Source organism: Hyla sarda, chromosome 3, assembly GCF_029499605.1.
Source record: "Hyla sarda isolate aHylSar1 chromosome 3, aHylSar1.hap1, whole genome shotgun sequence".
NCBI lineage: Eukaryota > Metazoa > Chordata > Amphibia > Anura > Hylidae > Hyla > Hyla sarda.
Genome location: NC_079191.1, coordinates 447,767,658 through 447,785,209, shown reverse-complemented (window position 1 = coordinate 447,785,209; position 17,552 = coordinate 447,767,658). Strand labels below are relative to the sequence as shown.

General features: G+C 46.8%; 1 protein-coding gene across 1 annotated transcript in view; it reads left to right on the top strand.

Annotated features, from left to right (window-relative positions):
• LOC130361095 (uncharacterized) overlaps positions 1–17,552 on the top strand; it is an 85,826-nt gene that overhangs the window by 12,034 nt on the left and 56,240 nt on the right. The window contains exons 11-17 of the mRNA XM_056563661.1: positions 1,576–1,715; positions 5,114–5,240; positions 5,324–5,436; positions 7,426–7,571; positions 7,873–8,035; positions 8,610–8,678; positions 12,896–13,760. Of these exons, the coding sequence (XP_056419636.1) occupies positions 1,576–1,715; positions 5,114–5,240; positions 5,324–5,436; positions 7,426–7,571; positions 7,873–8,035; positions 8,610–8,678; positions 12,896–13,760 (1,623 nt within the window). The remainder of the gene's footprint in view (positions 1–1,575; positions 1,716–5,113; positions 5,241–5,323; positions 5,437–7,425; positions 7,572–7,872; positions 8,036–8,609; positions 8,679–12,895; positions 13,761–17,552) is intronic.

Genomic DNA, 17,552 nt, shown 5'->3' with positions numbered 1-17,552 from the left:
TACATTTTATAACACTTTACATGGTAAAACATATTTACATTGGGGAAACTAGTGCAGGGGCCCCGGGGACACCAAACAAAGTGCAGGCTTTTTATAACCCAACAGCAGCCATGGAAACTATATGGTGCAAAGACACAAGAAATAAGTTCATAAAATGACCAATGAGAAACCATTTTGCATATAAATAATAGTTTAGCACCTTGTATTGTCACTGTGCATGTGAATGCTCCTCTTCTTAAAGACTGTAAGCTGTCTACACAGAACGGTGACAACCACACACCCCTCCCCCTTCTCCTCAGATATTTTGGTCCTTTTGTGACCAAAAAGTGGCCTTTTTTTTAAACCCTCTTTTTTTCATCTTTAGCAATACATTTTTTTTTAATGGAGTAAATTAGGAAAATGCTTAGTTTTTAAGGAGGATTTAAATGTAGAAAAGTTGTTTCTAACGACAGTAAAGCTTTAAGTTGTAACTCAGTCCCAGGAGCCACAAGACGTTTCCGGCAGCTTTTTATACTCCTATTTAACCAGGACTTTGTCTTATTTTAGTCATTTTCAGCCCAAAGTCTATTTAAAGTTGTAGGTTCGACCTTTATTGACACAAGGAAAGAGAAGCCCCAATAACACCTTACAAGGGCCGACAGGGTCACATGGACTAGCGGCCATCTTGATTCATGAGCCCTCACATGGCTCGGTTATTCTCACACCAGGACCATGGCTGATCATCTGTGCGGCCCCTTATCTTCATCCTTGTTGCCCGCACCTCACCCGTCTGCACATAAGCCGCTGATAACGATGGTTTTATTGACCGATCAGCTGACATATGGCGTCTTCTCATTGGTCGATGGCCTGTTACATGGGGCGATTATTGGCAATGAGTGTTTCCCTACAAATGCTAATAATGGTGTAGAAGGACCCTAAGAGTTCTGGCCCAGTGATTGGCTGAAGGGTCAGAGTATTGGATGGATAAACGGCCACATTAGGGTTCATTCACACCACGTTTTTGCAATACAGTTCCCGTATACGACTTCAATTTGAAAACCGCATGGAACCGTATTGAAAACCGTATACATTGACTCTCCATTGAAAACCGTATTCCAAACGATGCATCCGTTTTGCGTCTTGTACGGTTTTGTCCATTTTTTTTCCCGTACTCATAACTGTAGCCTACCACAGTTTTTGGTCCAGGTGAAAAACCGTATTGAAACCATATAGGTTTTTCTTTTAACATGGGAGTCAATGGGAACATTAGAGAACTGTATGTGCGTACGGTTCCATACGGTTTGCACCATACGGTTTTGGACTTTGATTGAAATTCCAAGAAAAAATACTGTGCAAACAAGTGAAACTTTATTCATAATGGAGTGAAAAGTTAAAACGTATACTTTTTTTCTTAAAAAAAACTGATGCAACCGGACATAATTTTTCAAACCGTATACAGGTTAAAAATTGTACATACGTCTTGATAAATTTTAGTCAGGTTTTGAGGAATCAGTTTTTTATCAAAAACCTGATACGGGAACTGTATTGCAAAAATGTGGTGCGAACCCAGCCTTACTCTGAGCCATTTACTTTCAGGAACAGATCCGTCTGTGTCAGCAGGATCTGGGCCCTTCCTACCGCTCCCTCAGGAGAACCCAGTACGACGCACTCAGACGCCTCCGCTCCTATTGGGTCCCCAGGTTCCTCATTCACCAGCAGAGGTGTCACCTGGTCAGGTTGGTAAACATGGGAAAAGTACAAGGATTGATTGCTCGGGTCTGTCCTGTAAGTACTGGATAAGTACAGGGATTGATTGCTCGGGTCTGTCCTGTAAGAATTAGATAAGTGCAGGGATTGATTGCTCGGGTCTGTCCTGTAAGAATTAGATAAGTACAGGGATTGATTGCTCGTGTCTGTCCTGTAACAACTGGATAAGTATATGGATTGATTGCTCGTGTCTGTCCTGTAAGAATTGGATAAGTACAGGAATTGATTGCTCGGGTCTGTCCTGTAAGTACTGGATAAGTACAGGGATTGATTGCTCGGGTCTGTCCTGAAATAATTAGATAAGTGCAGGGATTGATTGCTCGTGTCTGTCCTGTAACAACTGGATAAGTACATGGATTGATTGCTCGTGTCTGTCCTGTAACAACTGGATAAGTACATGGATTGATTGCTCGTGTCTGTCCTGTCAGAATTGGATAAGCACAGGGATTGATTGCTCGTGTCTGTTCTGTAAGAACTGGATAAGTACAGGGATTGATTGCTCGTGTCTGTCCTGTAAGTACTGGATAAGTACAGGGATTGATTGCTCGGGTCTGTCCTGTAAGAATTAGATAAGTACAGGGATGGATTGCTCGTGTCTGTCCTGTAAGAATTGGATAAGTACAGGGATTGATTGCTCGGGTATGTCCTGTAAGAACTGGATAAGTACAGGGATTGATTGATCGGGTCTGTCCTGTAAGAATTGGATAAGTACAGGGATTGATTGCTCGTGTCTGTTCTGTAAGAACTGGATAAGTACAGGGATTGATTGCTCGGCTCTGTCCTGTAAGAATTAGATAAGTACAGGGATTGATTGCTAATGTCTGATCTGTAAGAATTGGATAAGTAAAGGGATTGATTGCTCCTGTCTGTCCTGTAAGAACTGGATAAGTACATGGATTGATTGCTCGTGTCTGTCCTGTAAGAATTGGATAAGTACAGGGATTGATTGCTTGGGTCTGTCCTGTAAGAACTGGATAAGTACAGGGATTGATTGCTCGTGTCTGTCCTGTAAGAACTTGATAAGTACAGGGATTGATTGATCGGGTCTGTCCTGTAAGAACTGGATAAGTACAGGGATTGTTTGATCGGGTCTGTCCTGTAAGAACTGGATAAGTATAGGGATTGATTGCTCGGGTCTGTCCTGTAAGAATTGGATAAGTACAGGGATTGATTGCTCGTGTCTGTTCTGTAAGAACTGGATAAGTACATGGATTGATTGCTCGTGTCTGTTCTGTAAGGATTGGATAAGTACAGGGATTGATTGCTCAGGTCTGTCCTTTAAGAACTGGATAAGTACATGGATTGATTGCTCGGGTCTGTCCTGTAAAAATTAGATAAGTACAGGGATTGATTGCTCGTGTCTGTCCTTTAAGAACTGGATAAGTATAGGGATTGATTGCTTGTGTCTGTCCTGTAAGAATTGGATAAGTACAGAGATTGATTGCTCGGGTCTGTCCTGTAAAAATTGGATAAGAACAGGGATTGATTGCTCGTGTCTGTCCTGTAAGAATTGGATAAGTACAGGGATTGATTGCTCGTGTGTGTCCTGTAAGAATTGGATAAGTACAGGGATTGATTGCTCGGGTCTGTCCTGTAAGAATTGGATAAGTACAGGAACTGATTGCTCGGGTCTGTCCTGTAAGAATTGGATAAGTACAGGGATTGATTGCTTGTGTCTGTTCTGTAAGAACTGGATAAGTACAGGGATTGATTGCTCGTGTCTGTCCTGTAAGAATTGGATAAGTACAGGGATTGATTGCTCGTGTCTGTCCTGTAAGAATTGGATAAGTACAGGGATTGATTGCTCGTGTGTGTCCTGTAAGAATTGGATAAGTACAGGGATTGATTGCTCGGGTCTGTCCTGTAAGAATTGGATAAGTACAGGAACTGATTGCTCGGGTCTGTCCTGTAAGAATTGGATAAGTACAGGGATTGATTGCTTGTGTCTGTTCTGTAAGAACTGGATAAGTACAGGGATTGATTGCTCGTGTCTGTCCTGTAAGAATTGGATAAGTACAGGGATTGATTGCTCGTGTCTGTCCTGTAAGAATTAGATAAGTACAGGGATTGATTGCTTGGTTCTGTCCTGTAAGAATTGGATAAGTACAGGGATTGATTGCTCGTGTCTGTCCTGTAAGAATTAGATAAGTACAGGGATTGATTGCTTGGGTCTGTCCTGTAAGAATTGGATAAGTACAGGGATTGATTGTTTGGGTCTGTCCTATAAGAACTGGATAAGTACAGGGATTGATTGCTCGTGTCTGTCTTGTAAGAACTGGATAAGTACAGGGATTGATTGCTCGTGTCTGTCTTGTAAGAACTGGATAAGTACAGGGATTGATTGCTCGTGTCTGTCTTGTAAGAACTGGATAAGTACAGGGATTGATTGCTCGGGTCTGTCCTGTAAGAATTGGATAAGTACAGGGATTGATTGCTCGGGTCTGTCTTGTAAGAACTGGATAAGTACAGGGATTGATTGCTCGTGTCTGTCTTGTAAGAACTGGATAAGTACAGGGATTGATTGCTCGGGTCTGTCCTGTAAGAATTGGATAAGTACAGGGATTGATTGCTCGGGTCTGTCCTGTAAGAATTTGATAAATACAGGGATTGATTGCTCGGGTCTGTCCTGTAAGAACTGGATAAGTACAGGGATTGATTGCTTGGGTCTGTCCTGTAAGAACTGGATAAGTACAGGGATTGATTGCTCGTGTCTGTCTTGTAAGAACTGGATAAGTACAGGGATTGATTGCTCGGGTCTGTCCTGTAAGAATTGGATAAGTACAGGGATTGATTGCTCGGGTCTGTCCTGTAAGAATTGGATAAGTACAGGGATTGATTGCTTATGTCTGATCTGTAAAAACTGAATAAGTACAGGGATTGATTGCTCGTGTCTGTCTTGTAAGAATTGGATAAGTACAGGGATTGATTGCTTGGGTCTGTCCTGTAAGAATTGGATAAGTACAGGGATTGATTGCTTATGTCTGATCTGTAAGAATTGGATAAGTACAGAGATTGATTGCTCGTGTCTGTCCTGTAAGAATTGGATAAGTACAGGGATTGATTGCTCGTGTCTGTCCTGTAACAACTGGATAAGTACATGGATTGATTGCTCGTGTCTGTCCTGTCAGAATTGGATAAGTACAGGGATTGATTGCTCGTGTCTGTTCTGTAAGAACTGGATAAGTACAGGGATTGATTGCTCGTGTCTGTCCTGTAAGAATTGGATAAGTACAGGGATTGATTGCTCAGGTCTGTCCTTTAAGAATTGGATAAGTACAGGGATGGATTGCTCGGGTCTGCACTATATAAATGGGATATTATGATAACCCAATCCTCATTCCATTACCATTAAACTATATTATTTCAGACATACAGAACAGAAGGGGGTGACTTCAGATTCGGCATCTCCAGAGGTCGCCATTTATCCATCACCTCTCGTGGATCCAGTCATGGGTGACGCATCCACCACCCCGGGAGTGACGGACAATGATACGGTAAAGTCCTCCGGCCTCATGTATATATATATATATATATGTACCTATTGTGGGGCAGGAATCACAATGTCCATCTGTTCTAGTTATTCGGCCGTCCGGACGATCAGATTTCCGGTCCCTCTATACCAGACCGAATGATTCCAGCTCTGAGGAACGACGCACAGGCTCGGGGGACCTTCCTGCACTATCTGAACAGGTGACCACACAGAGGTGGCTCCGGGGCCCCACCTGCCAGGGGCCGTTTATGATACCAGTGTCCTTTCATATAGCAAAGAAGCCTTTAGCGCCCCATCAGGCACCAGGGCATATGTGTTACTGCTACCTCTGCCCCTGTTATAGATGGTCCCTGTGAACAATAAAGCATAAGGTCAATGACCCAACCGGACGGTCTGTGTCAGTCCTCACAACATGAACCAGACAGATCAGGATGAACAGAGTTATAGAACCCTCCAGATATGGCGGTGACAGCAGTTATCAGATATGGCGGTGACAGTAGTTATCAGATATAGCGGTGACAGTATTTGTCAGATATGGCGGTGACAGCAGTTATCAGGCGGTGACGTAGTTATCGGATATGGCGGTGACGGTAGTGATCGGATATGGCGGTGACGGTAGTGATCTGATATTGCGGTGACGGTAGTGATCGGATATGGCGGTGACGGTAGTGATCGGATATTGCGGTGACGGTAGTGATCGGATATGGCGGGGACGGTAGTGATCTTATATGGCGGTGACGGTAGTGATCGGATATGGCGGTGACGGTAGTTATCAGGCGGTGACAGTAGTTATCAGATATGGCGGTGACGGTAGTTATCGGATATGGCGGTGACGGTAGTTATCGGATATGGGGGTGACGGTAGTTATCGGATATGGCGGTGACGGTAGTTATCGGATATGGCGGTGACAGTAGTTATCAGATATGATGGTGACGGTAGTTATCAGATATGGCGGTGACGGTAGTGATCGGATATGGCGGTGACGGTAGTGATCGGATATTGCGGTGACGGTAGTGATCGGATATGGCGGGGACGGTAGTGATCTGATATGGCGGTGACGGTAGTGATCGGATATGGCGGTGACGGTAGTTATCAGGCGGTGACAGTAGTTATCAGATATGGCGGTGACGGTAGTTATCGGATATGGCGGTGACGGTAGTTATCGGATATGGGGGTGACGGTAGTTATCGGATATGGCGGTGACGGTAGTTATCGGATATGGCGGTGACAGTAGTTATCAGATATGATGGTGACGGTAGTTATCAGATATGGCGGTGACGGTAGTTATCAGATATGATGGTGACGGTAGTTATCAGATATGGCGGTGACGGTAGTTATCAGATATAGCGGTGACGGTATTTATCAGATATGGCGGTGACGGAGTTATCAGATATGATGGTGACGGTAGTTATCAGATATGGCGGTGACGGTAGTTATCAGATATGATGGTGACGGTAGTTATCAGATATGGCGGTGACGGTAGTTATCAGATATGATGGTGACGGTAGTTATCAGATATGATGGTGACGGTAGTTATCAGATATGGCGGTGACGGTAGTTATCAGATATGATGGTGACGGTAGTTATCAGATATGGCGGTGACGGTAGTTATCAGATATGGCGGTGACAGTAGTTATCAGATATGATGGTGACGGTAGTTATCAGATATGGCGGTGACGGTAGTTATCAAATATGATGGTGACGGTAGTTATCAGATATGGCGGTGACGGTAGTTATCAGGCGGTGACAGTAGTTATCAGATATGGCGGTGACAGTAGTTATCAGATATGGCGGTGACGGTAGTTATCAGATATGGCGGTGACGGTAGTTATCAGATATGGCGGTGACGGTAGTTATCAGATATGGCGGTGACGGTAGTTATCAGATATGGCGGTGACAGTAGTTATCAGATATGGCGGTGACAGTAGTTATCAAATATAGTAGTGACGGTAGTTATCAGATATGGCGGTGACAGTAGTTATCAAATATAGTAGTGACGGTAGTTATCAGATATGGCGGTGACGGTAGTTATCAGATATGGCGGTGACAGTATTTATCAGATATGGCGGTGACAGTAGTTATCAGATATAGTAGTGACGTAGTTATCAGATATGGCGGTGACAGTAGTTATCAGGCGGTGACAGTAGTTATCAGGCGGTATAGACTCATTACGTATAATCCATCTACAGGTTCGAGCAGCCAAAGACAACGCAGATTTTCCTTCTGTGGCAAGAACTGAGTGAATATGGAGAAAGGGGGACAGAGTGGGACCATGGTGGTCCCAGTCAGCAGCTGGTCCCCGATGTCTGTCCAGAGTCCTCCATGACACCAGCAGGTACGGTCTATGGGGCCCATTTATATATATATATCGTACAGGTCCGGATTACAGCCGAAAAGATCAGGAACAAATCCTATAAGGTGATTATAGAGAAGTCTGGATCCGATTTTCACCCGGTGCCCCCGATCATTAAGGGGGGGGGGGAGATACTTTTGGGCGCCGGTGATCACATGATTACTCACTTTCCCTTTATTTAATGTTACAACTTGTGTAAAGCATCTTAAAGGGCGTAAAGACTTTTGGGATCAGTGACAAATGAAGGTCACATGACCTCACCCAGGACGTTCTCCTCCCCCAGGTGACAGCTGGACGCATCATGGACGCCGGGACCTGGGGGGCCCAGATTTATCATTGGGAGGGACACAGCTGGAGGATCTACGGACCGCGTACCACTCGGCTCTGGCCGCTCTGCGCGACCCCTGGATACGGTTCCTGAAGTACGATATCACAATGTTCCTGAAGTAAGTGATGAAGCCCAAAAAATAAATCAATAAAAACATGAGAATAAAGGTAACAAAAAATAAAAAACCCAACGTCTCACTACGACATAAACCACATAAGATGCATAAAGGCATGTAGGACTACAAGTCCCAGCACATCTCCCCCTCCCCAGCTGGTAGATTATCTGTGATCTCCGCTTCACCGCGCTGCATCCTGACAACAGGCCGGGGCCCCCAGGGACAGAAGGGTTAATGTGGCTGATGTAATTCACATATAACCCTCGAAGGACACCCGAGATGTTAGGTGAGATTACATCTTGTTATTCAAGGCGCAGATTGGGACTGAACACTGCGCAGAACCCTCAGCTCCGAGAAGTCATCACACCCAGAGATGCTGCCCCTACAGGCCCACGGGGCAACGGCCACAAACCCCGGCGTCAGGAGGGTGACATGGGGGTAAGAGACTGACTGCACCCCCGTGGGCTTAGTAATTCTAGACTCGGGGGGAGATAGCTTCTCCCTTCACTGACACATTGTGACAAATCCTCAGCTGTGATAGTCTCATAATAATGACGCTGTTACTTGGTAATTACAGGTTCTGCTTTCCAAATTCTCAGGAATCGGGATCCTCAGCAAATAAAGGGAGAAAACCGAGACAGAAAAGGTAAAACGGAAACGCGGCCCGTAAGTGTGAATAGAGGCCGACGACCTGCACTGCGTCTGGGGGGCCGGGACACTCACACTGGATGGGGGGGGGGGGGGGGTCCTGCAGTATATTGTGGCCCTGCGGGGGGCCCTGTTTACAAAAATGCTGCTTCTTTCTTACAAAAACAGCACCACTCCTGTCCACAGGTCATGTCTGGTATTGCACCTCGGCTCTATTGAAAGGAACTAAGCTGCAAAACATTCAGTGGACAGGATTGGCGCAGTTTTTTCTATCCTGGACAACCCCATTAAAGGGGAACTCCACTGGAAAACTATTTTTTTTTATCAACTGGTGCCAGAAAGTTAAACAGGTTTGTAAATGAATGTATAAAATGGAGAGGTTCTTGTCTGACCATCCGAATGACCTGGGCTGCCCAATCCGACACTTATACCCACAGTGTCTACAACATAAATAACCATAACAAATATTGGGCCTCAAGGTCAAAGATATAAAGTCCACAAAGGTATTAAAATAATTAATTCAATACAAATATATCCTAAAATACTTGGAGCTTCCAGGGCCCTTGTAGGTCACCAGAACAATGTACTAACATTGATAAATAAGTTAAAACATATTAATATTACTTGTTGAGACCAATAAAATATAACATACAGTTTATCTAATAATAATAATAATAATTTTATTTATATAGCGCCTACAGATTCCGCAGCGCTTAACTAATAATTACAACTAAACGAGAATGGTTTATATGAATTCTAGGCACTTGTCCCTCTAGATGGACTTCAATGGGGAAATATATTGTTATAATGTTCGCCAATCTGAACATTAGTTACTGTAAGTGCTCGTTGTGATGACAGTGGAACAAAGTCTTGGATGATTTAGGACAGTGATGGAGCAATAATGGAGCCAGTTAGTAGTCATTATAGTTGCATCTTCTAGTCGGGTCTGTGGCGCTTGTAGTCTTTATAGCAGTTAGGATTATGCAATGATCGGTATTAGCAGCAATGAAAATGACAGATGCGACACGCACTGAGTGTATGTATAAGCTCTCCGGTCCCCACCGGTCCCTCGGGTTACAGATACTGCGATCTCCTGGTGCAAAAAGGTCTCTAGTTGTTATACATCCGATGCGAACACACCGCTGGAGACTCTGCCTTCTCCTAAATCGCGGTGCGGTACAGCCGTGGGCAAGGAGGTTGGGGACTGCAGCAGTTCAAACTGCATCCACAGGTGCGGTCCCCTGCAGCGTCCTCGTGGTAAATTGCGCGCGCTGCACAGGGAAGGTGATTGACAGGTATCTGTCTTTGATGTTGTGAAGTCAGAAGGTGACTGATAAACGAATGGTCTCAGGAATAGGTGCTGGGGGGTCGCTGGACGCGTTTCAGGACCTTCTCAGTCCTTTCTTCAGCAGCCGTTATGTATCTCTAGGTGACCTCCCCTCCTGTCTGACCCTCTCTCCGGGGGTAGCTGCCCTCACTGCAGTCACCTCGGCCCCCGGTAATCACGTCCTCTCCTACCGGTAACCAGACTCCAAACTAAGCTCAGCCCCGTCCTCCTGGAGGGAGTATCTGTAACCCGAGGGACCGGTGGGGACCGGAGAGCTTATACATACACTCAGTGCGTGTCGCATCTGTCATTTTCATTGCTGCTAATACCGATCATTGCATAATCCTAACTGCTATAAAGACTACAAGCGCCACAGACCCGACTAGAAGATGCAACTATAATGACTACTAACTGGCTCCATTATTGCTCCATCACTGTCCTAAATCATCCAAGACTTTGTTCCACTGTCATCACAACGAGCACTTACAGTAACTAATGTTCAGATTGGCGAACATTATAACAATATATTTCCCCATTGAAGTCCATCTAGAGGGACAAGGGCCTAGAATTCATATAAACCATTCTCGTTTAGTTGTAATTATTAGATACACTGTATGTTATATTTTATTGGTCTCAACTAGAGATGAGCGAACTTACAGTAAATTCGATTCGTCACAAACTTCTCGGCTCGGCAGTTGATGACTTATCCTGCGTAAATTAGTTCAGCTTTCCGGTGCTCCCGTGGGCTGGAAAAGGTGGATACAGTCCTAGGAGACTCTTTCCTAGGACTGTATCCACCTTTTCCAGCCCACCGGAGCACCGGAAAGCTGAACTAATTTATGCAGGAAAAGTCATCAACTGCCGAGCCGAGAAGTTCGTGACGAATCGAATTTACTGTAAGTTCGCTCATCTCTAGTCTCAACAAGTAATATTAATATGTTTTTACTTATTTATCAATGCTAGTACATTGTTCCTGGTGACTTACAAGGGCCCTGGAAGTTCCAGGTATTTTAGGATATATTTGTATTGAATTAATTATTTTAATAAATTTGTGGACTTATATCTTTGACCTTGAGCCCCAATATTTTTTATGGTTAGGTATGTAAATTACTTCTAATCTTAATCCTTCCAGTACTTATCAGCGGCTGTATACTACAGAGCAAGTTCTTTCCTTTTTGAATTTCCTTTCTCTATGATTACAGTGCTCTCTGCTGACACCTCTGTCCATTTTAGGAACTGTCCAGAGTAGAAGCAAATCCCCATAGAAAACCTCTCCTGCTCTGGACAGTTCCTGACATGGACAGAGGTGTCAGCAGAGAGCACTGTGGTCGGACAGAAAGGAAATTCAAAAAGAAAAAAATTTCCTGTGGATCATACAGCAGCGGATAAGTACTGGAAGGATTAAGATTTTTAAATAGAAGTAATTTAAAAAAAAAAAAATGTTTTCCAGGGGAGCACCCCTTTAAGGTGACATAATTCAGACACCTTACAGACGTTTCTGGTCCTTGATATATGAAGTCCCGATGACCATTGCTCCAAAGCGGAGCCCATACTGTCCACCCCGCTGACCATGGCGGCCATTACTGTGAAGAATCGTCGGTCACATGACGTCTTTACATGCATCCACCTGACTTGCATAGACTCAGAATGGAGGCCAACATGTAAGGAGGTGCTGCTGGTCTTTGTAGTTCGGGGACCACATATCCAGTCTCCCCAATACATTACACTCTATGGTCTGGCCCGGCTGGGGTTGTCACCATTATACTAAAAATGGCCGGTATTTACCCAACCAATCCTCCAACTCCCAGAATGTTGCATCAAATACTATACCAGTGTTTCCCAACCAGAGCACCTCCAGCTGTTGCAAAACTACAACTCCCAGCATGCCCGGACAGCCGTTGGCTGTCTGGGCATGCTGGGAGTTGTAGTTTTGCAACAGCTGGAGGCACCGCTGGTTGGAAAACACTGACCTATACTATATACTACTATATAGTCCAACATGCTGGGAGTTGTATTTTTGCAACAGCTGGAGACACCCCTGGTTGAGAAACACTGACCAATACTATACACTACTATATAGTCCAACATGCTGGGAGTTGTATTTTTGCAACAGCTGGAGACACCCCTGGTTGGGAAACACTGACCTATACTATACACTACTATATAGTCCAACATGCTGGGAGTTGTATTTTTGCAACAGCTGGAGGCACCGCTGGTTGGAAAACACTGACCTATACTATATACTACTATATAGTCCAACATGCTGGGAGTTGTAGTTCTGCAGCAGTTCTGATTGGGAAACACTGACCTATACTATATACTACTATATAGTCCAACATGCTGGGAGTTGTAGTTCTGCAACAGCTGGAGGCACCCCTGGTTGGGAAACGCTGATCTATACTATATACTACAACATGCTGGGAGTTGTAGTTCTGCAGCAGCTGGAGGGACCCTTAGTTGGAAAATACTGACATATACTACTATATAGTCCAACATGCTGGGAGTTGTAGTTTTGGTTTGGGGCAGCTGCTGAGCCACAGGCTGTATCAGGGCATGCTGGGAGTTGTAGTTAGTAACTAACTGCAACTCCTGAATTTAATTTATAAAAAAAAGCAATAAAAAAAGTCCCATCAAAACAAAAATGGTTCTGTTAAAAAATGACATCATACAGGCCGCGTATAAGGAGAAATAAAAGTTATAGGGGTAAGAATAGGACAAAATTTCCCCCCGCATATGTGTATCCTGTGATGTCACGCATATATAATTAATTATGCAAATTAGCATGGCCGGTATTTTTTGGCAATAAAGGTGGTGACCCTAGGCCCGGCTCGCCCCAGGGTTAGGCTGCAGATCATCTCTGGTTCACGTTATTTTCTTATCTTCTCCAGGTTAAGCAAAGAAAACAGACAGTGGGGTCCACACTATGGGGGCGGCAAGAAGGTCAAGAGAAGGAAAGACCCTGTGATGGTTTCCAGTCTTGTTCCAGGACATCCGGCTCACGATCCCAGCATCCCCCTGGAGATGCTCCAGTACAGAGCGGTCTACAAGGCCTACAAGAAGCTGGTCCAGGAGACCGAGGAGCCCCAGACCCTGAGAGTCCTGGAGACGCTCCATTCACTGCAGAGCAATAGTGATGACTGGAAGGTGCCGGGACTGGTCCAGAAGGTTCTAGAACTGGACCCAATACAGACCCCACAACTGACCGGTCTGAGGAAACATCTGACCGCTGAACTGTCCAGGGGGGTGATCAGCAGCTCCTCCATCACTCAGCTCACCAGGGTCCTGGCCTCACTCCTGGCCGCCTCCTTTACCAAGTTCTGGGGGGAGTTGTCCGGCCGCCTGAAGGATTACGGAGTGGAGCCACCAGGAAATGAGGGTTGGGCGAGACTGGAGCCGATTCTTCTAGCGCTAAGCACCAAAATGGCTGTGAAGCGTCTTCACGGTCGGAAGGACGAGGTGTATCATCCAGCGCAGCTGCAGCCGACTGAGGAGGACGGAGACGCCTTCAACCAGACACTGGACATGGCGGCTCGGGGATGGCCCACCCCAGAAGTCCTGCACTTCCTGAAGTATCTCCAGACACATGGTCTTCAGGAGGGGCTCCCCCTACTGGAGAACAACCTGCTGTGCTGCCTGGAGCTGAGGAAGTATAAGAACGCCCATCACGCCATGCCCGACCGCGGCCTCCTGAAGAGGAAGGTCCACGTCATCAAGGAAAGATTTCTCCTATCACATGGGAATCCGGTGCTGCAGGTAAGAAGCTCTAACAATGTCCGCCTGCAGGTAAGGGACCCCAATAATGTCCGCCTGCAGGTAAGGGACCCCAATAATGTCCGCCTGCAGGTAAGGGACCCCAATAATGTCCGCCTGCAGGTAAGAAGCTCTAACAATCTCCGTTTCCAGGTAAGGGACCCCAATAATGTCCGCCTGCAGGTAAGGGACCCCAATAATGTCCGCCTCTGGGTAAGACGCTCCAACAATGTCCGCCTCCAGGTAAGGGACCCCAATAATGTTCGCCTGCAGGTAAGAAGCTCTAACAATGTCCGCCTGCAGGTAAGGGACCCCAATAATGTCCGCCTCAGGGTAAGACGCTCCAACAATGTCCGCCTCCAGGTAAGGGACCCCAATAATGTCCGCCTCTGGGTAAGATGCTCCAACAATGTCCGCCTCCAGGTAAGGGGCCCCAACAATGTCCGCCTGCAGGTAAGGGACCCCAATAATGTCCGCCTCAGGGTAAGACGCTCCAACAATGTCCGCCTCCAGGTAAGGGACCCCAATAATGTCCGCCTCAGAGTAAGACGCTCCAACAATGTCCGCCTGCAGGTAAGGGACCCCAATAATGTCCACCTGCAGGTAAGGGACCCCAATAATGTCCGCCTCAGGGTAAGACGCTCCAACAATGTCCGCCTGCAGGTAAGGGACCCCAATAATGTCCGCCTGCAGGTAAGGGACCCCAATAATGTCCGCCTGGAGGTAAGGGACCCCAATAATGTCCGCCTCTGGGTTAGAAGCTCCAACAATGTCCGCCTGCAGGTAAGGGACCCCAATAATGTCCGCCTCAGGGTAAGACGCTCCAACAATGTCCGCCTGCAGGTAAGGGACCCCAATAATGTCCGCCTCAGAGTAAGACGCTCCAACAATGTCCGCCTCCAGGTAAGGGACCCCAATAATGTCCGCCTCTGGGTAAGACGCTCCAACAATGTCCGCCTGCAGGTAAGGGACCCCAATAATGTCCGCCTGCAGGTAAGGGACCCCAATAATGTCCGCCTCAGGGTAAGACGCTCCAACAATGTCCGCCTGCAGGTAAGGGACCCCAATAATGTCCGCCTGCAGGTAAGGGACCCCAATAATGTCCGCCTCAGGGTAAGACGCTCCAACAATGTCCGCCTCCAGGTAAGGGACCCCAATAATGTCCGCCTCTGGGTAAGATGCTCCAACAATGTCCGCCTCCAGGTAAGGGGCCCCAACAATGTCCGCCTGCAGGTAAGGGACCCCAATAATGTCCGCCTCAGGGTAAGACGCTCCAACAATGTCCGTCTCCAGGTAAGGGACCCCAATAATGTCCGCCTCTGGGTAAGACGCTCCAACAATGTCCGCCTCCAGGTAAGGGGCCCCAACAATGTCCGCCTGCAGGTAAGGGACCCCAATAATGTCCGCCTCTGGGTAAGAAGCTCTAACAATGTCCGCCTCCAGGTAAGGGGCCCCAATAATGTCCGCCTGCAGGTAAGAAGCTCTAACAATGTCTGCCTGCAGGTAAGGGACCCCAACAATGTCCTCCTGCAGGTAAGAAGCTCTAACAATGTCTGCCTGCAGGTAAGGGACCCCAACAATGTCCTCCTGCAGGTAAGAAGCTCTAACAATGTCCGCCTGCAGGTAAGGGACCCCAACAATGTCCGCCTGCAGGTAAGAAGCTCTAACAATGTCTGCCTGCAGGTAAGGGACCCCAACAATGTCCTCCTGCAGGTAAGAGGCCCCAACAATGTCCACCTACAGGTAAGAAGCTTTAACAATGTCCGCCTCAGGATAAGGGGCCCCAACAATGTCCAGGTAAGAGGATGGGAATTATGTGTCTCCATGGTAACAGACTACACACATACCCTGTGTAGTCTGATCCAGCAGTCATACTCCCCTGAGGGTCTATTCACACGGCGGAATTTCCAATTGCGGAATTCCCCCTCAAATGAAAGCCCAATACACTTCTATGGGATTCCGCACTCCCGTTGACACTTCGGAATTTCCGCTTGCGGAAGTCTATTGGGCTTTCATTTGAGGGGGAATTCCGCAGTTGGTAATTCCGCCATGTGAATAGACCCTCGGTCTGCTCCTCGTCTCTTGATAATACACATTTACCAGGTTACTAAGAAGTACGGAAAGGATGGAAGAAAGTGACTGCACAATCCGACTACACAGGGTGTGTGCGTAGTCTGTAACCATGGAGACACAATGCATTTGGAAACTCCTCAGACACTTTCACTTTTTGTTTGTCCTTGTGATGAAAAAAAAATCGACTTTTCCCATCATTCTGTGCGGATTTTTGGCCATTCTTCTCTGCAGATCCTCAGGTTGGATGGGGACGGATGGTGAAGCCATTTTTAGGTCTCTCCAGAGATGTTCTATTGGGTTCTTAGTCACTTCTCTTACCAAGACCCTTCTCCCCCGATTCCTTAGTTTGGGGGGCGGCAGCTCTAGGCAGGGTCCTGTGAGAATTATGGAGACCACTGAGCTCTTGAAAGAAATGTCTTTGTCCCTTCTCCATGGTTGGCCTACAGAGGCGCTGTATATTGTCCCTTCTCCATGGTTGGCCTACAGAGGCGCTGTATATTGTCCCTTCTCCATGGTTGGCCTACAGAGGAGCTGTATATTGTCCCTTCTCCATGGTTGGCCTACAGAGGCGCTGTATATTGTCCCTTCTCCATGGTTGGCCTACAGAGGAGCTGTATATTGTCCCTTCTCCATGGTTGGCCTACAGAGGCGCTGTATATTGTCCCTTCTCCATGGTTGGCCTACAGAGGCGCTGTATATTGTCCCTTCTCCATGGTTGGCCTACAGAGGCGCTGTATATTGTCCCTTCTCCATGGTTGGCCTACAGAGGCGCTGTATATTGTCCCTTCTCCATGGTTGGCCTACAGAGGCGCTGTATATTGTCCCTTCTCCATGGTTGGCCTACAGAGGAGCTGTATATTGTCCCTTCTCCATGGTTGGCCTACAGAGGCGCTGTATATTGTCCCTTCTCCATGGTTGGCCTACAGAGGCGCTGTATATTGTCCCTTCTCCATGGTTGGCCTACAGAGGCGCTGTATATTGTCCCTTCTCCATGGTTGGCCTACAGAGGCGCTGTATATTGTCCCTTTTCCATGGTTGGCCTACAGAGGCGCTGTATATTGTCCCTTCTCCATGGTTGGCCTACAGAGGCGCTGTATATTGTCCCTTTTCCATGGTTGGCCTACAGAGGTGCTGTATATTGTCCCTTCTCCATGGTTGGCCTACAGAGGCGCTGTATATTGTCCCTTCTCCATGGTTGGCCTACAGAGGCGCTGTATATTGTCCCTTCTCCATGGTTGGCCTACAGAGGCGCTGTATATGTCCCTTCTCCATGGTTGGCCTACAGAGGCGCTGTATATTGTCCCTTCTCCATGGTTGGCCTACAGAGGCGCTGTATATTGTCCCTTTTCCATGGTTGGCCTACAGAGGCGCTGTATATTGTCCCTTCTCCATGGTTGGCCTACAGAGGTGCTGTATATTGTCCCTTCTCCATGGTTGGCCTACAGAGGTGCTGTATATTGTCCCTTCTCCATGGTTGGCCTACAGAGGAGCTGTATATTGTCCCTTCTCCATGGTTGGCCTACAGAGGCGCTGTATATTGTCCCTTCTCCATGGTTGGCCTACAGAGGCGCTGTATATTGTCCCTTCTCCATGGTTGGCCTACAGAGGCGCTGTATATTGTCCCTTCTCCATGGTTGGCCTACAGAGGCGCTGTATATTGTCCCTTCTCCATGGTTGGCCTACAGAGGTGCTGTATATTGTCCCTTCTCCATGGTTGGCCTA